At 37.1% G+C, this 16,236-nt stretch overlaps 2 protein-coding genes and 1 long non-coding RNA gene across 5 annotated transcripts in view; 1 reads left to right on the top strand and 2 right to left on the bottom strand.

Moving 5' to 3' along the window:
• LOC137230656 (uncharacterized) overlaps nt 1–210 on the bottom strand; it is a 96,766-nt gene extending 96,556 nt beyond the window's left edge. For 2 of the 3 annotated variants that reach the window (XR_010946207.1, XR_010946211.1), the window contains exon 1: nt 56–210. This is a non-coding gene — a long non-coding RNA (uncharacterized lncRNA). The remainder of the gene's footprint in view (nt 1–55) is intronic. The other variant, XR_010946209.1, reaches the window with a different exon arrangement.
• AQP11 (aquaporin 11) lies at nt 23–15,401 on the top strand. The gene is made up of 3 exons (XM_067750460.1): nt 23–927; nt 8,473–8,589; nt 11,946–15,401. The coding sequence occupies exons 1-3, from the start codon at nt 309–311 to the stop codon at nt 12,023–12,025; spliced, it is 816 nt and encodes a 271-aa protein (XP_067606561.1). The 5' UTR covers nt 23–308; the 3' UTR covers nt 12,026–15,401.
• CLNS1A (chloride nucleotide-sensitive channel 1A) overlaps nt 6,975–16,236 on the bottom strand; it is a 34,637-nt gene continuing 25,375 nt past the window's right edge. The window contains exon 7 of the mRNA XM_067750463.1: nt 6,975–8,164. The gene's annotated coding sequence lies outside the window, so the exon portion shown is untranslated. The remainder of the gene's footprint in view (nt 8,165–16,236) is intronic.

Consider the following 16,236-nt stretch of genomic DNA (forward strand, 5'->3'; position numbering starts at 1 on the left):
CTTCCAGTCCCTGAGGGAAGCGGCGAGGGCGTGTGCTTGTCCGGCTCCTGCTGACCTTTGGCCCCTCAGCCAGTGCCCTCGCAGAGCTGTCCTCGTCGCCCCTCCTCCCCGGCTCTGGTAACAACACCCTAGCTCAGAGCCGGGGAGGGGAGGAGCCTTTCGCGTAGCGCCCCCGGTGCCTCCAGTAAGCCTAGAGTCGGCCCGCCCCGAGGGGCGTGAGGGGGCGGGGCTGAGGACTTAGGACTCCGGCCCGTAGACCGCCTCCTGCCGAGCCAGAGCAGGCTTCCCAGTCTGGTGTTGAGAGAGCCATGACGGCGCTGCGGGGGCTCTGGCCCGAGATGCAGGACACCTGTATCTCGCTGGGGCTGATGCTGTCGATCGTGCTGTTCATGGGGCTGGCCCGCGTGGTCACCCGGCAGCAGCTGAACAGGCCCACTGCCCACGCCTTCGTCTTGGAGTTTCTGGCCACGTTCCAGCTCTGCTTCTGCACCCATGAGCTGCAACTGCTGAGCGAGCAGGAACCCCTGCACCCCACCTGGCCGCTGACGCTAACCTACTTCTTCTCGTTGGTGCATGGCCTGACTCTGGTGGGCACCTCAAGCAACCCGTGCGGCGTGATGATGCAGATGATGCTGGGGGGAATGTCCGCTGAGACGGGTGCGATGAGGCTGTTAGCTCAGCTGATTGGTGCCCTGTGCAGCAGGTACTGCATGGGCGCCCTGTGGAGCCTGGGACTGACCAAGTATCACGTCAGCGAGAGGAGCCTCGCTTGCAGGAATCCCATCCAAGTGGACTTGCCCAAAGCGGTCATCATAGAGGCCGTCTCCTCCTTTATCTTCCACAGCGCTTTGCTGCACTTCCAGGAGGTCCGAACCAAGCTTCGTATCCACCTGCTGTCAGCACTCATCACCTTTTTGGTCTATGCAGGTTTGTTATTCCCACAAAACACTTGGCATGTCCGGACCTTCTATGACTTGAGGCTCTAAGTTCTTTGCCAAGATACATTTTAAGCCATTATGCCTCTGTGAAGTCAATATTGGTATCTCCGTAATTCTAATCATTTTGCAGCTCATTCTTTACTGATAGGGTCGAAATATTGATCCTCCATTCAGTGCTTTTTTTTTTTTTAACACCCAGAGAAAGCCACTTCTGTGCTGAAACTGAGATCATGTGAGATATTGCCAAGGGTTCAAATATCCTACAAAGGGATTGTTGTTATGGTAGAAAGGAAAGATAACATCAGCTACCTCTTGCCAACTTGGTATAGATCCTTTCTGAGACTCTCACTGAAACATGATCCTGGGTGTCAAAAGTTCCTTCCAATTTAACGCACAAGCTACCTGATTGGTTAGTAGTAAGAGTGGGAAGTAGAAATTCTGTAGTTCTATTTCTTAGTTCTTTTTCTACAAAATTACTTAATATCATTTATCTCCTTAATAATTCATCTTGAGTTATAAGTGAATTTTTAATGGCCTATCAAGAAAGATGTTTTAAAATCAAAACGTGCTTGAAATCAAAGACGCTTTTTAAAAACTAATAATTCTTGAGAATCTGTTGATTTCTTGTAAACCATTTGTTCACCTTGACAGATCTCAGATTCAGTGGATAATCTGAATATTCCAAATGGGACAAGAAAATCCAAAAAACAAAAGTTTGATGATGAAGTGTGTTATTTTAAATGATCACGACAAAATATTTCATTAGGACTATATCTGAATTCTAAGATGTTTTGGAGGCAGGAATCTAATAAAAGGAATTAGTAGTAAGAATCAGTCTTCTGCCCACTGAAAGGGAAACTATGAGTAGACACAAACCTCAAGATAAGGAATTTTAAACATATGCTCGACTTCCTAGGTAGAAGTGAAAGAATTTCCAATCCATTTCAACTTCTTTAGATCTAGTACCATTTTTTTTGTAGAGGCAGATGGAAGTAAATGGTATAGGAGAGAAGGAAGGATTTATGCATATCTGAGGGGTTGGTGAGTAGTTGCTTATTAAAGTTTTAGGTTTGCGCCAAAGCAGAAACATCCCTTGAAAAAAGTTATGCCACAATTTAGCTCTGTACTTATATAATTAGAAGTGGTAAATATTTAAAAGATGTTTTAAGTTAATAAAATGTTATACACAGTTCCTCCTCCCTCTCTTATCTTTAAATTGGTATTCTTCCTATTTTTGTACTTTTAATACATATTTATGATTTCATAATAATACTGTATATATTAGCCAATACCTATTTTATAAGTGACAAAGATTTTGAGAGAAGAGAAACAAGATAATAATTGAAGTTATACATAAATATAAGGAGAGTTATTAGAAAGAACCCATAAAATAACAATTTAAAGTGTCCAAAAACACTGCTCTTTTTCTTCCCCTCACACTATTAACATCGACATTGCTGAAATGAGGATACTAATTGGTAGGGGAGGAGGAGAGAGTGAAGGGATCACTACAGCAGTGGTTCTCAACATTCTCTCTGCATTACAGTCACCTAGGGAGTGTCTTAAACATACCCATATCTGGATGCCAAGATTAAGATTTAATTGCTGTGGGAAGGGGCCTAGGCAATAGTAGATTTTAAATTTTCCCAGGTGATCCCAATATGAACCACTGCTCCAGTCTAGACTTTGCTGGCCATTTCAGTAGCCACTAGTCACATATGGTTATTTAGGTATAAATCAACTAAAATTAAATATTTACTTCTTCAGTTGCTATAGCCACATTTCAAGTACTCAATAGCCATATGTGGCTAGTGGGTATAATATTGGGCAGTGCTGGAGGCTGTGTGCAGGGACAGAACCTAACAATTATTTAGCACTGTTACAAAAATTGATACCCTATTATGATCTTCCTTTTCTGCCAATATATGAGAGATAAGAATATTCATTGGGCAACATGCCAAGCATGTAGGAAATTTATATGAGTTATCCTAGTTAATCCTTACAGCAACCCACTGATCAATACATTATTCCCATTTTTATGTAAGTGAGGCTCAGAAAAGTGAAATGACCTATCCAAGGTCACACAGCTAGAATGTGCTGGAACCATGGTTTAAACTGACACTAAAGCTTATACTCATTTCATTATCAGCATTTCTACAGCATATTCCTCAAAAGTAACAAAAATATATACATACAATTGAATATTGTTCAGCCATGAAAAGGAATGAAGTTCTGATACATACTACGATAGGAATGAACCTTGAAAACATTATGCTAAGCAAAATAAGCCAGACACAAAGGGACAAATGTTATATGACTCCACTTACATGAAATATTCAGAATAGGCAAATTCATAGAGTCACAAAGTAGAGTAGAGGTTACCATGGGCTGGGTAGCAGGGAGGAATAGGGACTTTTTGTTTAATGGGTACAGAGTTTCTGTTTGGGGTGATGGAAAAGTTTTGGAAATAGTGGTGATGATTGAACATTGTGACTGTAATTAATGCCATGAATATACACTTTTAAATGGTTAAAATGGCATATTTTATGTTATGTATATTTTAGCATAACTTAAAAAAATTTAAGTCACAAAAGGATTCTGTTGCCAAGTAAATTTGGCAAACACTGGATTAAACAGATTTTCTAATTTAAGACTTCACAGAGCCTTTACTATGCTACTGTTTATTGTGAAACTCCAACAAGAGAAGCATGTGGAACACAGTTTTTCAAACTTATGGAATCCTTATGTCTAGGAGTGTGTAGCAGAAGAGAACATACTTTGGGAAGTGCTGCACGAAGCCATGTCACTCCCCATTTTTTCTATGGATATAAGTCATAACTTTAGATCAGTTATTCTAAATAGAGTGAACTGTTTGGGGACTAGCTGAGTGTGTGTCTTACCAGGCAGAGGTGAGGCTTTTGTAGGAAGGAGTTAAGAATGGATAGGGAAGGAAAGTCAGGGGAAGCATCTGCTAAATCAGGCATCGTTACAAGTTACTTTGATATGTCTTTTTTTTTTTTTTTTAAACTTCTAAGATACTATTAGTACTGGTTTGGCTAAGTTGCATGCTGGGATATTTCTTTAATCACTTGCATTTTGAGGACACTAATACAGGTCACATCAAAAGAACTGATAATTTAAGATTACAGAACGTAACTGTCCAGCAGCATAGCCACAGGCTCCTTGGATAGCCAATGATCAAGCGTCTGATTGTGTAGTTATTGGTTTAGCACCCTGCACTTTGATGTGCAGATGGAGGCCACTGATGTCATTACCACTTATCATGTATTTATTGACTTCCCAAATAAAGTAAAAAAAACCTGTGATTTATTAACATATTAAAGCTATAAAACTATTAATGCAAATTTCAAGCAAATCTTCCTTAATTTAGGTTTTGGGAGAATTTGGTTCAATGACCAGGGTAAGAGAGAACTGCATTCATTTTTAAATTAATTACATATTGGGGAAAAAATCTGTTATTTTACATATTCAAATAGGCTGTCTTTATTACTGTACCCTGTTCATTTCCTTTGTAGAATTTTTAAATTATATACTTGTTTTCTGATGTAATGCCTGTCTTCCTCCACCAGACAGTAAGCTTTATGAGTACAGAGACTAAAATTGTTTTATTCATTGTTATAACTAGGACTTAGCATGGTGTCACCTGTTACAAATAAATACTCATTATTTTTAGAATGAGTGAATGAATTAGCAAATACTCTATTCATTTAAAAATAGAAAGAAGTAATACATATCTGGGTATTCCATATTTTATGTCTAAGAGCTTTCAAAATAAGCCTAATATATTGTTTGAAGTAACTGCATTTTTACTTCATTTCTTTACTCCATTCAGGAGGTTTTTGTATCCTTCTAAGTCACGAAGAATTTGGGTAAGATTATTTGTCAAAGGAGAAGGGAACTAAGTTCTTTACATATGTTTATTTTTAATACAATAACCATATGAAATAGGTGTCAATTTACAAATGAAAAACAGCTTCAAACAAAGGTCCAAAACTTTTTTTTTTTATCATGCCAGTATAATATAGTGGTTAAGCACACAGCCTTGGAGTTGGACTGTGTCCATAGGAGAGATAACTTAATTTAGGTCTCAGTTTCCTCATCTTTAAAATGGAGAATACTACTACCTATCTCTTCAGACTATGATGAAGAATAATGTATTCCAAGTTCTTCCCAAAGTAACTGGCACAAATGTTCTGGTCACTGGAAAGGCCTAGCTTCCATTATGAATTAGTTAATTGACATTCTAGCTTTTACACGAGTCTTACATGATTTTGACTAGTGTCATTCTGTCACAGAGAATTTGATTCCCTTTAGGAGTACTGAGAAACATTAGTGCCTATAATTATCAGATTTGGGACTCAGTCTTTGTGGTAATTTCACCAAGGTCATACTGTCTTCTAAAACTCTTGGCAGTCAGCCAGCTGGATCTCCCTGTTGATACCTCTTCTTCAACATATGTTATGGCTTCTCCCCTCCAGACATCAATAAATAGTAACTCATTTTTCAAAGCCATTTTCTGTAAGTTCTGTGCCTGATGGATGATTCTTACTTTTTTTTTTTTGCTGTACACGGGCCTCTCACTGTGGTGGCCTCTCCCGTTGTGGAGCACAGGCTCCGGACGCGCAGTCCCAGCGGCCATGGCCCACGGGCCCAGCCGCTCCGCAGCACGTGGGATCCTCCCGGACCGGGGCACGAACCCGCGTCCCCTGCATCAGCAGGCAGACTCCCAACCACTGCGCCACCAGGGAAGCCCGATTCTTACTTTTTAAATAATTCACATTTAATTACACAATACATGAATGTGTTATTTTTGTAAAAAATGGAAATATTACCAATGAGACTTTTGATTGCCATCCTTCATGCCTGTCCCCTCTCCTTCCCTGCCTACTCTTCTCACCAGTGTAGTCCTCTGTGCGTGCATATGTGTCCTTCCAAATTCTTACGTGCATTATACGTATAGATAGGACCCTATAGAAACTATTATGTGGTCATGTTAACATGAAAGGTATCATACTTTACTTTCTGCAGTTTGCTTTGTTTAGTGGTGTGGTTCAGTGATATTATCTTGGAGATCTATATTAGTAAAGAGATTTCACTTATTTCAGTACTGAATGGTATTCCAAATTAATAACTAAGTTGTATATTTAGCTACCTTCTTCTGAATGGACATTTAGGTTTTTCCCAGTTCATTGCTACTATAAATAAACAATCTTATGTGTGTCTACTAGTATACAAGTACCAGTAGTTCTCTAGGACAGTGGTTTTCAATGCGACAGTTTTGCCCCCCACCCCCCCCAGGGGACTTTTGGCAATGTCTGGAGACATTTGTGGTTGTTACAAGGTGGGAGATGGATGTGCAACTGGCACCTAGTGGGTGAAGGCTAGGAATGCTGCTAAAAATCCTACAATGCAAAGGACAACTCCCAACAAAGAATTACCCAGTCTAAATCATCAAAGCCAATGCCACATTTTGGGCCTTTTGTTGACACAATGGATTTCTGAATCAGTTAACTTATCCTTAAAATAACAGTAATTTATTATTTTTCATGACTTTGTGGATTAGATAGGAAATTCCTGAGATCATATAGCTGGACAGTTAGTATGTCTGGAAGAGCCAAGGTGCTTCACTCGTCCAGCAGTTGGTACCAACAGCCATCTAAGATGCCTCAGTTTTCTTCCCTGTGGCCTCTCATCCTCCAGCTCACTTACATGGTCAGGACATTGTTCCAAGAGAGTAAAAAGTGGAAACCGACGATGGCTTTATTGAGACCTGAACCTAGAATTCACTCAGCGTTGCTTCTCACATTCAGAATTCACATAGCATCACTTCTGCTGCATTCTATTTGTCACTGCAAGTTGCAAAGCCAATCCATATCCACGACAGGGGAATAGACTGTACCTCTGGGTAGGAGGGGCAGCTTCTACCAAGTCACACTGAGCAGAATTGGTGATGTAAGGCTTAGAAGATAAGTGTGAAGTAGTTGGAGTTTTAGAATGGTATAAAACTGACTGACAGTGTTCTTAGACCTAATGGAGATACCAAAGACCTAATGGGAAAACTGAAGCAAACTAATTATGAGGGCAATGATTCAGTCTATTTTTATTGATAAATGCCGAAAAAAAATCACAGGTCACTTATATTATCACCGCACATATTATATTATAAAGATCTGTGTGAATCCTTATATTTTTATCCATGGTGTCCAGAACATAAGAACTCAGTAATTTTTTGTGGAATTAAGCTGAAATGACCACATGCCAACCAAACAATTCTGTTGGCCCTCGGCAGTTGCAGGTTTAACATTCCAAGATTTGACTATTCAAGAGTGGTCCTGAAGGTCCATGATGTGATGTCATTTATAACTGCTGAGGCATAAATATGAATCATGCTGTGAGGCTGGTATGCTAAAAAGGACTCTTAGCCATGGAGTGAACTCAGTTCAGTGTCAACATCTTTACCTCCACACAGCTTCAATGTTTTCAGCCTATCAGGAGTGAAATCTCATTAGTGAAATCTTATGAAAGGGTCTCTTAATTTCCAAATTTACTTCACTGCATTTTATAAAGACAATTAACATGCTATAGTGGCATATGTCCACGTAAAATTTGTGAAGATCTCCGGATCTGTAGCTGTGGCTGAGTCAGAGGCAGACAAGTGTGCCAAAGCTTCCACTTGGAACAACCACCAGAAATGTCTCTATCTCAGGGATACAATTAGAATATGTTTTGAAAAGCTGAGCCACAGTTCAGGTGAGAACCACTGGACAGGCAGTCCAACCTCTTTTGCCTTTCCTTACTTGCTATGTAGCCAGAACTATAAGCTCCTGGGCCCCATCTCAGAGAGAGACCCTGTGCAGAGCTGGACCATGAATCCTGAAAAGTAGTCAACAGTTAGAATTTGTGCTTATCTTTCACGACTACTCAGTCACTTTTTTTTATTTTTAAAAATTTTGTAACCACTTTATTGAGATATAATTCACATACCACTCACAGTCACTTCTTCAGGGCTCTGCTGCCAAGTAAAAATGGAGTCAATGATAATGCTGTGGTCCATTTTTTGTTTTCAAAGCAAAGGTACTTCTGCTCAAGAGGATCTTGGGGTATTGTACCCATTTTAAATGTACTTTCGTCTTATTTTTATTATTATTCACTCATTTAAGTTGATGAATGTTAAGAAGGGCAGCCAAATCTCCTGTTTTATAAAACTGTAGGAACAATAACAGAGCAGGTTAACTTTCAATGTGCATTTTATAATATACTATAGGAAAAGCATTGGATTAAAATTCTTAATGTCCTTTGTCCCCCCCCACCCCCGCTTTTTTGCACCTGGCATATTATAATCTATAATCTATTTTTATCCTCTATGCCAGGTGATTCTGCAAAGGAAGATTACAGAATAAGAATACTTAAATACCTAAAATGAAATAGTTACATTTAGTAATCCCTGTATTTCTAGTTGCAAGAAAATGTAAGATATATGGTTTGGTATCATTCTGTTTAAAATGTATTACAGGAGGAAGTCTAACAGGAGCTGTATTTAATCCAGCTTTGGCACTTTCACTACATTTCAAGTGTTTTGATGAAGCATTCCTTCAATTTTTTATAGTATATTGGCTGGCTCCTTCTTTAGGTAAGCATATTTTTATTTAATATAATTAAAAGATTAGAATATTTTAAATATGATATGGAATGTCACTGTAACATGTCAATTTCCAAAGCCAGAGTAGGGACAGAAAAGAAAAAAGGTAGGAAATGTTATGCCTGAAGTAACATTTTATTTTGTGCAGTATCCTTTAAAACTGTTTTTATCTTCAAAGAAACAAATTACCTAGTTAAGGATAGTCAGTTTGAGGTCTGATACCACTTTAAGAATCCCTCAGATATGAGGGCAAAAAAGTGAGAAGTAATTACTTCCTTTAAAAAATAATCTTTTTTTTTGCTAAAGGAATTTGTTTTTTTCAAGTTTGTGAGCGCCAAATAAAATACTATTTAGTTCATTTGACTCATTTTACAGAAGGGCATCTCATGAAACAATGCAGAACTATAATAAATTTAGTTTTAAAATTTTCCACAAGTTGCATTCCTGTTCTCTCTATCTGGATCAGATATGTAAAACTCCTCTTTTCAGGTAGGTCAAATAACATAAAGAAGTTATAAAATAACTGTAATCATGATATGCATTTCCTTATGTAAGTTATCAGCATTTCTTGATTTTGTTTAGTCATCTGTTTTAAGCCTGACTACAATTCATAACTATAAATGAATATGAGGATAGCTGGCCTTCTGTTAGTTCATCCTTCTTTTTATCCGGTTTGCATTTTGTTTCTTGTTGCTCATTTCTTTAAAAAAAAAAAAGGGGGGGTGGGGAGGAGGGTACTTATAGGAGAGAACACAGGCATAACAGGTTTGAATAGCCATCATACTTCACTCCTTCCATTCCTTCCATTCGTTTCATTTAGGAATTTTCCTCACATTTAGTATCTATTATGCTCAGCAATATCTATAGGCCTAAACATGAAGAATATCAGAGAAAACCTGTATTTTAAAATGCTAATAATGGTAGCTTTTTCTCATCTATTGATTACTAGTATTTTCCAATAAGTTCTTTAAATTTTCTCTGCTCTTAATTTTTAAGAAGTAAAAAAGGTCACTGAAGTTCATGAAGAAGTTAAAAACATCACTAATTGGACTGGTCTACTGAAGTTTTTATATGGAAAAATTCTCTTAATATGTCTTATTTGAAATGAACATATATTATTAACATTATATATTTGTTAATGTGCTCCAACTACAATTTTAACAGTAGGCCCATGATACTAAGGAATTATGTCATTCACTACTTGAAAAACAACTAAAACGTAGGCCTTTCCAAAAGAATTTTAAAAGAAAAAAGAAACAGAAGTCATTGCCATTCTCTGTAAAAAGACCATGACTTTTTTAAACACATTTTCTAGCCTAAATCACTTGATAACTTCTTCCTGGAAGAACATACTGGAAAAAAGTCTCATGACAGATTAAAAAAAAAGGAGCAATTACTTCTGCCCCTTTAGCAAATATACAGACCAGAGAGTAGTAGGGTAGGAAAACAGAGTATATTCTCTTCCTGACAGTGTGGTGCAAACAGGAAGAGAACATTACTTGTTGCCGTTACCAAAACATTTTAAAGAACCACTTATCCAAAAAACAATCCAAATACGTAAATGAAAGACAAATACACTTTTATTTCTTTACTTCCTATCCAAGGGATCTTTTAAAAATGGGATTGGGATCAAACTTTTCTGCAATTATGTATGGCCCTAATTAGCCTGTTGAAAATATACATTCAAAGATTCTTCCTTTGTTAACCTAAGCTTTTTAACCTAGCTTTGTTAAGCTTTGTTAACCTAGCTTTTTGTAAACAGACCCAAATAAAATTTCTGTTCTAGTTTTTCATTTAAAGAGCCATGTTCCTATACTGCTTTCACAGGTTTGTGAATGAGAAACAATATAGAAATAATTCGATAGGTGTGGATAAAAGACATGTGACTAAATGGCAGTTTTTAGAATACTGAATTCTGGCTTGCCACTGACTTTTGTCATACACTGAAATTACATTCCCATTGGGAAAAGGAATGGCCTCAAATGAAATAAGGTCACTATTAAACTCAAAGAAGGATAAGAAAAATAAATTTTATTTTTACAAGAGTCATTCAAAGAGCTAAGTAAGAGATGAGGAGTCAAAGCAAACAAACACTAGGCAGTGCCACAGAGTGCGACAGAGGAGCGTAATTGCAAGATACCTATCTTCTTTCCCTTCTTGACCAAGCAGGGAGCACACTATTCTTGGAAGACATGGTCCTTGTTCTTTCTTGTTTCTCTTCATAGCGGAGATAATTATAATTCCTTTAATGGGCCCTGCCATCTTCCCCAATTAATAAAATGTTAGAAATGTGACTATAAGAATGTATATAGAATTAATTCTCTAGCTTACACATTTCATATAATAAAAATTTGCAAATTCTATTTGCTTCTATGAAACTGCAACTCCATTTTTAGAAAGTTTTAAATGTAATGTCTTATTTTCTAGCTATGACTTTATAAAGAAAATGTCAAATTTTGTGGATTTATTAACAGACTGTTTCTGACTTTTAAAAAAATCTAAAGCCTTTGTTTGCAAATCAGATTCATCTTTCAAAAATATGTTAAGCTATCCAAATGCTAGTCAAACCTTAAGGTTTCCTCTTGTTAGCAAACAGGAGTAAACTATCAAATCTGCATGTGACAAAGACACATTCTTAATCTAAGTTTAAACTGATTTAGAGCTTTAAGCCTACATACCTTCAGATAAAAACATTAACTACTGCAGACTTCTCTGTTAGACAGTGATTTGAGTCCTGTGCCTAAATCTCCTCTGTCCCTATTTCCCACTGAAAAATTTTAAATCTTAAAAAATGGTTTTTAAAAAAATCACACTGTTTACATATATATACATATATATATATGCTAGTTTAGATTTATCTGGCATGACCTCAAAAATGAAGATTTGCTAATGTGATTTTTTTAAAAACATATTTATATTTAAGATTTAAAACGTCAACTGAAGTTTTCTTTCAGATACTCTGCTTATTAATACAGCTCTAAAAGCTATTAATCGTTGAGACTAAAATGGAGACACAAGTCCAGAGTTTCTCACTCAGCAAGTCAGTAATGCAGCCAGAACTAGAACTCCAGATCTATTTTATTTATCCTTTGAATTCATTGTTTAGATCCTATTGGTTTTTCCAAGTACATACTGTTTTTAAGGATTCATCGTTGAAGAAAAATAATGTGAGAATATTATATTTTAAAATACCTACATGTTTCATGTAGAACTGATGTAGCTAATTCTCTTAAACATAGCTCTACAAATCTCTAGGTATGTAACTGTATATAATCTTAAATTATAACCACTGAATGATTATGAACTTCCTTAGGGATTGTTTTGTTTTTACTGTATTTTTCTTTCAGGTATATTGCTGATGATTTTGATGTTCAGTTTTTTCCTTCCATGGCTGTATAACAACCACACAATTAATAAAAAGGAGTAACTATTCTAAAAGACTCAGACTAAGTTTCAGGACAGTCAAGATGGATGTGATAAAGATTTTATCACCTAATATTCACACACTGGCTGCACTGGATTCGTCAATGTTATCTTCCTTTGAAGAAACTGCCTTAGAGTTTTCATCACTGGGACTTAAAAAAAATTACTGTGAAAATGAGGTATCCTGTGTTTTTCAGTTAAGACTTGTTCTTTTAAGCGTGTATTAAATGCTGCTAGAAAAGACTCTTTAAATATAAATCTCAAGTGATAATTGTTAATTTTGATGAAAAAGAAATTGAGTACAGGGTGAGAAGGGAAGGGAAGGGAAGGGAAGGTGATGGTAGGACCATGAAAGAGTACGTGTATCATGTGTCACCTGAATGAACAAGATTTTTAACCAAAGTTCAAACAGTCATGCTTACAAAACTGGAGAGAGGATACTTTTCAGCCACTACCTCACACAGTGATACCATCAGCAGTGTCATCTTTCAATAGGAAAGTTGCTTTTGGAAGTAGATTATATACCTACTCATACTCAAGGGGGTTCCTGAATTTTAAATATATTCTAATCTAAAATATTTTCTCTAAATAGACAATCTCACTAGCTTTAGGCAAACTGTCATTCTTTAGTAGAATAAAGCACTCATACAAGGTGTAAGCTTTTCACATTCTCATCGGACTAAACAGCTACCTTATGAAGTAGGCAGGGCATGTATTTTTAATCTCCAGTTTACAGATAAGGAAAGGAAGTCTAGAAGGGGGTTTACTGCTTTGCCCAAGGTCAAATACAACCAAATACCATCTTTAAACTTCTACTTCAATACAAAAAAATATTCTCCGTCATCATTAAGACTAAAGGAAAATTGAAGATTTTAAAGAAACATTAAATACTTTATAATGTTACAATCTGTTTAGGAATTAACAGTGGGTTTTTTTAGGCTTAAAGAACCTTCAAGTTTTCCTCTATTAGAAGCTTTCTTTTATTGTATGTCTACTTTTTATTAAAAGTTCAGATGATAAAAGGTTAAGTATGTTTCTCTTCAAAGGAATTCCATTATCAGAGTTAAAACTGAAAGCAAAAAAAAAAAAGCAGGGTTGGGGGCGAAATAAGATCTGTTTGAGTAATAATCAATTAAGCAACTGATAAACTGCCAGGTGATCTAAGTGCTGCTTGGTGATCAGCCTGTGATAGTCACTCCCTTTACACCTGCAGACTGAACCAGACTGCTGCAGGCTACCCAACAAGGCAGCCAGTTTGACAGTCATGGACTTTGACTCTTGAACTTAGGAATACATACCGTAGTATTTTCTATTTTAAAAAGCAGAGTTCATAAAATTGCAACAATGGCTAAATGCAGTCTCTGACTTGTTTTATTTGGCCTGCACAGTATTTAAAACAAAATAACAAGCTAGTTATTTTAAGCTTTTAAACCACACAAAAATCCATAGTTCTAGCTTCTCTTGAAAAAAATCAAAAGATCAGTCAATATTAGGCCTGACTTCTGCTATTACAAGCACACAAAATGACTGGTCCCTTTAAAATAGTCCCTTTGCCACTCCCTATGTCTCTTCCAAACATGAAGCTGAATTTCACTTATTATTTCATGGCCGTTTTTCTTATAGGAATTTTTTTTTATTCATGTCTCTTTATCATGAGACTGTGGTTTAAGAAAATTGAGTATTAATTTGTGAAAATGCCCAGCCCTCTAAACTGCACTTGTCGGAATTAGAGGTTGTGACTTCTGATGACACGGCTTCACCTGCAGCCCTCTCAAATGGTAGCTTAGCTGTTTTCTCTATCACACCTCTTGATACCACTGGGCCTGGAGATGGAACAGGTCCCTTTCTCCTCATCTATTCTCTGCTCCCCCCATTAAAAACATGTCATTAGACCATGCCACCTTCTACCTGGGTACTTCTTATTGCAGTTATCTACTGTACAGTCCCCTCAATTCCCTCTTGATCCTTTAGGAATTTAGTTCCTGTCTCACTCTCACTCTCCACAACACTACTCCAGCTGTATTTGTTGGTGATTTCAATACTTACAAAGACGATCCTTCCAATATCTTGGCCTCCCAGTTCATTGGCTGAACTTGAAAGGCTCTTCAATAATTTTTCCCTTCTCTTCTGCCTCAACGACAACTTTGGTCATAACCTTGAGCTTGTCATTACCAATAACTCAAACTCTTCTCTGATCTCAAATACCTCATTCCCCAACCACTAACCCCTCTCTCCAGCTCACTCGCCCTACTATCTCATCTCCAATGATCCTCTGAACCCCCCATGGGGAACTTCTGTCCACCGATACCACCACGTTTTCACATCTTTCTCCCCTCTCAATTACTCTCATCTCCTTCAGCAGCTTAAATTACACTCTTGCATAGAATCTTAACTCCCTCGTTCCTTTATCTCATCATACTCACATGGCTTAACCACAATTTGATTAAATCCAACTGTCTGCTTATTCCATGCCTGCACCCAAACATGAAATAGAAGAAAAACTGGAGATAGCAGCAGGACAGTTCTTTCAAAGACTTTTGCTGTAAGCAAAGAAAATGTGGGGGAAATTGGGTCAAGAATTTCCTTTTTTAAGGTGGGAAAGACATCAGCAATGATGCAGTAGAGAAAATAATGATGTAGGAAAGGGAGGGGAGATTTCCCAGGTCCACAGTTTTTAATTGGCTAGCAAAGATGGAAGCAAGTGCACAACGGAAGGGGCTGGCCTTAGCTAGAAGCACAGACAGATCATTCATAGTAACAGGAGAAAAGATAAGAATATATGGGCACAAGAAGAGTTGGTTAAGCAGATGTGATGGTGGGGGTCTGAAGAAGTTCTTCAGTTTTCTTCTTCCCATTTTTTCTTGAAGCATTCTAGTCAGCCCTTCAACTCTACCATTCCACTGAAATTCCTGCCAAGGCCATCAATGACTTCCATGCTGTTAAATCAAGTTCTCATACTTCTTACCTATCAGCAGCATTTGATACAATTTATTGCTTTCTCCTCCTGAATCACTTCACTTCCAGAAAATTATTGCCTTCTCAGTTTATTCTTCCTCCTTTCCCCAAACTAAATGATAAGAGTTTCCCAGGGCTCAGTCCTCTGAGCTCTTTTCTATTTATACTTACTCCCTTGGTAATTTTATCCAGTCTTGTGGCTTTATGGCAACTATATCCTAATAACTGCCAAATTTCTGTCTCCAGCTTGTACAACTGTCCTGAACTCCAGACTCATATCCATCTGTAAATGTAACTCTATACTTGGTTGTCTAACATATAACTCAAGTTAATACGTGCAGCTCTAGTTAATTCAAACTGCATAGTTTAGCCATTCTATTGATGGTATTTGTACTTACTCACTATTAAATCAATACATGTGATAAGCATTCTTGTGCATGTCTTCTTGTGTACATGTGTTTTTCTAGGGTAGTAGGCTTTCATACTTTTCATTATGGCCTACTAGCATAGTTTGGTCAAGGCTCCATCTACTTACTCCTGTCCAGATTATTGCAATAACTTCCTGTTTCTATTACCAGAGTGATCCTATTAAAACAATCAAATCATGCAACAGCTCTCTATTTCAGACTTAAAGGCGTATATTCTTCGATTTAACTATTACAAAACTGTACACAACTGTTGGTGCAAAATATTAATGTGTTGGGAAAAACTGCACATGAACCAATGTGATTTCTGGGTTATACGGACATCACTGCCTTACTCAGCAATCATTTGTGAGCTAGTTCACATTATTTAAAAACACACTGTAGCAAAACTGTATTAGAATGCTAGGGCTAGAATAACCACACTTTAAAGCATCCTACATAAGGAATAATTCCTAGCTTCTAAAAGCACACAGGATTCCACAACTTCTTGCTTTTAAAAGACACTGTAAACAAAATGAAAAGACAAGTCACAGACTAGGAGACTGGAATCTAGAATATATAAAGGACAGATCAGTAAGAAAAAAATAACTTAAAACTGGGCAAAAAATATGGAAAAGTCAAATGTACAAAGCAGGAAGGTGTTCAATCTCACTAATAATCAGGAACATGGAAATTACAATCCTGATGAAATTCTACTTCCATATTCATCAGGTTGGCAGAAATTCAGGAGTCTGGAAATATCAAAAATTGATGAGGATATAGAGAAGCATTATTCCCTAATGGTGGAACTGTAAATAGCTACAATCGTTTTGGAGAACAGTTTAGCAAAATCTAG

Source organism: Pseudorca crassidens, chromosome 9 (assembly GCF_039906515.1).
Source record: "Pseudorca crassidens isolate mPseCra1 chromosome 9, mPseCra1.hap1, whole genome shotgun sequence".
Lineage (NCBI taxonomy): Eukaryota > Metazoa > Chordata > Mammalia > Artiodactyla > Delphinidae > Pseudorca > Pseudorca crassidens.

Coding starts and splice junctions, on each gene's coding strand:
- AQP11 (XM_067750460.1), top strand. CDS start 309: ATGACGGCGCTGCGGGGGCTCTGGCCCGAGATGCAGGACACCTGTATC. Junction 928..8,472: donor CACCTTTTTGGTCTATGCAG/GTTTGTTATTCC, acceptor AATGTATTACAG/GAGGAAGTCTAACAGGAGCT. Junction 8,590..11,945: donor TTGGCTGGCTCCTTCTTTAG/GTAAGCATATTT, acceptor TTTTTCTTTCAG/GTATATTGCTGATGATTTTG.